The sequence below is a fragment of the Octopus bimaculoides genome, chromosome 14 (genome assembly GCF_001194135.2).
Source record: "Octopus bimaculoides isolate UCB-OBI-ISO-001 chromosome 14, ASM119413v2, whole genome shotgun sequence".
Lineage (NCBI taxonomy): Eukaryota > Metazoa > Mollusca > Cephalopoda > Octopoda > Octopodidae > Octopus > Octopus bimaculoides.
In genome coordinates, this window is record NC_068994.1 from 60,422,917 (window position 1) to 60,429,173 (window position 6,257).

Genomic DNA, 6,257 nt, shown 5'->3' on the forward strand with positions numbered 1-6,257 from the left:
GGGGGGGGGGGACAAACACAGACACAAACACACACTCATACACATATATATATATATATGACAGGCTTCTTTCAGTTTCCGTCTACCAAATTCACTCACAAGGCTTTGGTCAGCCTGAGGCTATAGTAAAAAAACACTCTTTAAAGTATAGAATTGAATTTCGTGGAGCCACCTATTGGCAACTTTTCTCCCCACCCATTTTGTAGGGGGTGTTACCCATTTTTCTGGGCTCTTTTCACAGTTATACCCAGATTGAAATTTCAATTAGTTTTTGTACGGAAAAAAATTAAAAAAAGGGAGTGGGACTTGTTTGTAGTTTGTAGAGAAAATGTTAAACATGTCTGAAAAAAAAAACATGGTCTTTCACCCCTGAGAGAAGGCGAATAAGTACCAGGGGTGGGGGAAAGAAGAGAGAACTAACACTCAATCATTTTAGAACTCCCAGAATAAAAACCTAAAAGACTTTCCCTCTTCTTCATTGTTAAAAGTAAAGAAGCAAGGAACGATCGATCGTATTTCAGTCTAATTGTCATTGTAAATGGCCGATGCTTTCCTTTCTCTGTCTCTATCGCTTCACTCCTTTTCTCTACGGTTAAGAGAGTGAAGGTGCGTGGCTCAGTGGTTAGGGGTATTCAGCCCACAATCGTAAAGTCATGAGTACGATTCTCTGTAGTACGCTGTGTTCTTAAGCAAGGTACTCTACTTCTCCTTGCTGCAGTCCACTCAGCTGGCAAAAATGAGTTATAGCTGTAATTCAAAAGGGCCAGTGAGGCTGAATCTCCCTGAGAACTATGTTAATGATATGCATGTCTGTGGAGTACTCAGCTATTTGCAAGTTAATTTTATCCTTATGTGGTAATGAAAAGTGAAAGTGACATCCAATATTTACTGTAGTGGTCTTTGATTTAACAATGTGTCTATCAACTTTTCTTTTCTTCTCTCTATCTACTGTCTCTCTCACTTCCTCTCTCCTGCGTTTGATTGAACAATGTGTGTATGTAAAACACAAAACGAATTGTCACCACTCACTCTTTCTCATTCTCTCTCACTTCCTCTCTGTCCTCCTTTCTCCTGCTTTGCCACTCACTTCTTCCTTTGAGGTAAGTGTGACACACACCACAGGTACAGATGTACAAAAACAAGTTGGCGTATCAATATTATTAATGCTTTGCGCTTGTATTCTTTCATTTGCTCCAATTCCAACTCAAAGTAAGCCACATCATAACTGCAGAGGTAAGTCTCAGTGCTACGGTAAAAATTAAAGGATCAGCGATTGAATATTAAGATGAAGAAAATAAGAAAGTAAAGTAATTTTTAAAAAAGATAGAAATAAGTTGCATAAGTAATGACAGATTGCGATGCAACAGACTTACTTCATGATGTTCTTGATCTCCTTTTCTCATAACCAACACAGCATGCCCTTGAGGCACAAGCTTCTTGAAGATTTCTGTAAAATATTTGGATACCTGAAAACAAAAAATACAAAATTAGAAGTAATTACAAGCTGCACTCTGTAAGAATTGAGTGTCAGACTAGCAACTAAAATAGCAAAAGTTCATATCACATTACTCATATTGCACTATCTTTTCAGCAAAGGAACTTCAAATGATCTAGCTAACTTTGCTGATGGTAATGTGGAGTAAAATTTGCAGCTGTTTACAGTACGTTTTGCGGGTGTAGCCCTTCATGCAAACTCCAATACAAAGAATGTAGAGATTTTTGATGAGTCCCATTATGAACGACTTTAAATAGTGTATAGGTACATGTATGGGGAGAGGGTAATAGTGTAGAGAAAATTTATAAGTTTGTAGCTTAGATGCCATTGGAAATCTTTTAAAGAAAATACAGCTGAAATGATTTCTTTTTATCCATTCTAAGTTTTCAAGTGTTGTTCAACTCAATATTATAAAGTGCTTGTTATTCATACAATGTTCCCACAGTTTACATAACTGATCTGTATCTCCATATGGTGCATAGTTACAACCAAGCAGACAGTATGTCTGTGTCTGTGTGTGTGTATGTATGTGTGTGTGTGAGGGAGAGAAAGCATCTCAGTCTTGGACACAAAATAACACTTATGAAGAGGACATGAATTCTCAACTCTTGAACCAACACTCCAACAGCATTATAATTGACTCATACCTGGCTTCAGATGGACTGAGTCATATCATATGAAAGAAATAATGGTGTATCAGCCAATATGAAAACATAGGAATAGGATTGAAGGAGCTTTAAGCTGGAATTCTGGGAGACAAAATATTTAAAAATAATAAAGGCTGAGAGCCACTGCAGTGTCTCTTAAATGTCACAATGCTCCGGGATGATCGAGGAACACAACTTGCAAGGACACCAAAAAACCTAAGAAGATATTTCAGGAATGGTTGATAATCTATTATGAATGAGAGAGAGACAGACAGACAGACAGACCAACATACAGAGGCAGGCAGAGAGAATATAGGTGAAACAAAACAAAAACCAACCTGTTTGAAAGTAAGTTGGATGGCCTCATACTTGCGGTGATCCAAAGCATTCATCAAATCAAGGATTGACTGCAATAAACAAGCGAAATTGTGTGACAGATACACACATACACTTATATAACACCCAATGGAAAACAAAATCATCTGAAGACACTCTTATATAAATGCAACCACCTACAGTGCACAATTACAACTTAGATACACAGAACATTTATTTGTATACAAAAATTTATTAACACACACACCAGCACACTGCATCAGTCAAAGACTAATATCCATTCTCCCCACAAATACAGCACATTAGTAAGTAAGAAACCAATTCTTTAAAAGTTCTCACCATTACCAAAACATTACATAAAGCCTACCTTGTGCGCACTATCTAGTTCATCTTTCCTCTTCATCAGTTTCTCTTTCTGGTCAGAGAAGTTGATAAACTGGTCCAAGGCTTTTTTGTTGACATGACTGTATTTCTTTAGTTCCTGGTTACATTGTTCCAGCTTTTTAAACAACTGTAATGAGAGAAAAAAGAAAGGCAAAAAGTAGTGAATGTAAACAAGTAACCAAGATACTTGGCATTTGTTGACCGGAGAAAACCTTTGACAGAATCCCTCACTCAGTAATATTGTGGTGTGTGAGGAAGCGAGGGACAAATGAATTGCTTGTGAAAGCTATGTACGTGGCTGCTGCCAGTAAGGTGAGATAGTGATGAATTTCGTTTACAGGTAAGCATTCACCAGGAATTGGTTGTTAGTCAGCCACCCTGTCCATCCCTGTCCTCCAGGCCATAACAGAAGAATTTAAAACCAGCTGCCCCTGCTGAGTAGGAGGATTTCATTCTCAGAACTGAGTCTGTAACAGAATTAGTAAAGAAATCCCAGATAGGGAAGCAAACCCTGGAATCAAAAGACCTTCAAGTTAACTTAGCAGAGACTAAAGTAGGAAAACAAACAAGACGCTACTCACTTCAGGTAAATGACCTTACATGATTATGTAAGAAAGGTGTAGGCTAGAAAACTTAACAGTGTATTCAGTGCAAGCTGTATTCAGAAGGCTTTGTAGCAGAAAAGAAACAGCTCTTATCTAATAATGAATCTCACAGAGTTCAAGAAGAATATAAAGTGTTGGACTACTGAACACATGGTCATAAGTTCAAGCTTTACTAAAGCTATTGTGGTCCTGAACAATACACATAACTCTTTTTACTCTTCGCTTCCTGGCTGAACATGTCTCACGCCTACTTCTTAAATGATTGAAAAACAATAGCTCCAACAAATAAACAATCTCTTTTGTATATAGAAAAACTAGTTTTAAAAAATTCAGGACTGAAAAAACAAAAAACATTAAAAATGTTTCTTCTCTTGTGTTTTGTCTTCCATTTTCTTTGTGTATTTTTCTTTTATTCTGAACACTTTTCAGCTGCTGACCATATTTGATCTTAGCAAATGATTTCAACTTAATGTCCATCCACCATCAATTACAGACGTCCTCTATGATTTAGTCATAGAAGTGGTCCGTAGTAAAAGCCTAAGCAGCTCACACTAATTGAGAAAGTCTGGAGGAGGAGGAGGAAAAGAGGAGTACAAATTAGAAAGTGGGAAAGAGTTACTCACCTGCTTTAAACTAAGATCTTGATATTTATCAAACGCGTCACTGGGGAGGGAGCCCAACTCCCGGATTTTCCTCATACACTCGTCTTTCTGTGATAAGAAATAGTGATTCGTTAATTAGCTTGCACAAAAACATAAATTAAAGCCTAAATTAAATAGCATAATTGTGTTCACTTTACTCAAGTAGGACATTTATATAAGGCAGGTGGAAGTCTTAAATGACACAAAAGTAAAAGCTGTAAGGTTTTTGTAGAACTGAAGAACTTGAGTAGATAGAAAGATATTTACAGATTGTGAAGAGACTTAACAGAGATATCGAGAATAGATATGGAGATATATACAGAATAGATATAAGAGATAAATCCATGCCAGCATAGAAAACAGATCATCATCGTTTAACGTCCGCTTTCCATGCTAGCATGGGTTGGACGATTTGACTGAGGACTGGTGAAACCGGATGGCAACACCAGGCTCCAGTCTGATTTGGCAGAGTTTCTACAGCTGGATGCCCTTCCTAACGCCAACCACTCAGAGAGTGTAGTGGGTGCTTTTACGTGTCACCCGCACGAAAACGGCCACGCTCGAAATGGTGTCTTTTATGTGCCACCCGCACAAGCCAGTCCAGGGGCACTGGCAACGATCTCGCTCGAAAATCCTACGGGAGCCAGTCAGGCGGTACTGGCAACGGCCAAATAATAATAATGGGGGTGATGATGATGGTAACAGCGACGACAATGAGAGAATGTGAAGAGACTTACTAGAGACACAAAGATTATGTAAAATGTTTGTCAATGGTTCCCAAACAATGTCTGTGAATTTTTAAAAATATAATTTAAGATTTTAGAAAATCCAAACTTAGTGTCTTGAAAAGAGTGTTATGCATAGTCAGATTATTTTAAAAAGCAATATTTTCCATATTTCTTTGTAATTTTTAATTTTATAATACAGTTTTCTCTGACTAGCTTGTGAAATGCTCCAGTAAATTTTTACTTAATTTCCAGTGCACCATAAGTCAAAAAGATAGAAAATATATGGAAATACAGATCTTATAATAAAAGACAAAGAGTTTGTGAAGAAAACTACCTCCTTACAAAGCCAAAAGTATAACATCAAGAAATAGGAGTAGAGCATACTCAAACATTGGGAGAAAAAGGGCGTAAGGAAATTTAGGTTTCCATAGAGATGTAGATCTTAGAAGTAAAATCAAAAGAAGAGAACTCTCAAGAAAATTGGTAGTTTTGGATTGCAGAAGAGAAACTACTCCGAATTGAAGTGATTTGTGAAGAGATGGTGAAGTTTGTGATAAGCTTCTGAAGGTGTGTAAAGAAAAGGCACAAGAAAAATGAAAGAGAAACATGTGGAGAAATTAGATGAATAGCTTTTAAAAACAAATGTGAAGTTTGGTAAGTGTGCTGGGCATACAAAACCATGTTTAGGAGAAATGTAAAACAGTATAAATTGGGGAAGATGATGATGAGATAGAAACCAAAAATAAAGAATATGTGAAAGAGACACTGTTGCCTCATTACTCAGTGAGATAACCAAACATAAAACACAATAGCAGCCCACCTTTTTCAGCAATAAACTCTGTTTGTTGGTCATCTTTTCCAACTCTTTTGCATCTTCATTGATTCTTTCTTGTTGTTCTCGTTCCTGGCCCTGAAACATCAAATTGCAGACACAACTATAACAGAAGCATACAACACTATTACTGTTTACTTGGCATAGAAAACTTTAAATGATTTATTTGCTGCACACTACCTCCTTCATCTCACACATTTCTTATGCGGACCTACTACCCTCTCAGATGGATGGCAGGGTCACATCTCATTTGTTCTGTTTTTGGCATCATTTTTTTTACAGTCGTGTTCCCTTCCTAACACCAAACACCAGCTCAAGACTCCTCTAAACCTTATGCCCCTGCTCACACATGCACCCACAACCAGCTCTCCTATGTACTGTACCTATTCTATACCCGCTCTCCTATGCACTGCACCTATTCTATACCCGCTCTCCTATGCACTGCGCCTATTCTATACCCGCTCTCCTATGTACTGTACCTATTCTATACCCACTCTCCTATGCACTGTACCTATTCTATACCCGCTCTCCTATGCACTGTACCTATTCTATACCCGCTCTCCTATGTACTGTACCTATTCTATACCCG

The 6,257-nt window shown here is 37.7% G+C and overlaps 1 protein-coding gene across 1 annotated transcript in view; it reads right to left on the minus strand.

Moving 5' to 3' along the window:
• LOC106880200 (structural maintenance of chromosomes protein 3) overlaps positions 1-6,257 on the minus strand; it is a 55,947-nt gene that overhangs the window by 7,146 nt on the left and 42,544 nt on the right. The window contains exons 26-30 of the mRNA XM_052972905.1: positions 5,657-5,746; positions 4,091-4,177; positions 2,846-2,989; positions 2,481-2,549; positions 1,374-1,466 (exon numbers count right to left, since the gene is read on the minus strand). Coding sequence (XP_052828865.1) covers positions 1,374-1,466; positions 2,481-2,549; positions 2,846-2,989; positions 4,091-4,177; positions 5,657-5,746 — 483 coding nt within the window. The remainder of the gene's footprint in view (positions 1-1,373; positions 1,467-2,480; positions 2,550-2,845; positions 2,990-4,090; positions 4,178-5,656; positions 5,747-6,257) is intronic.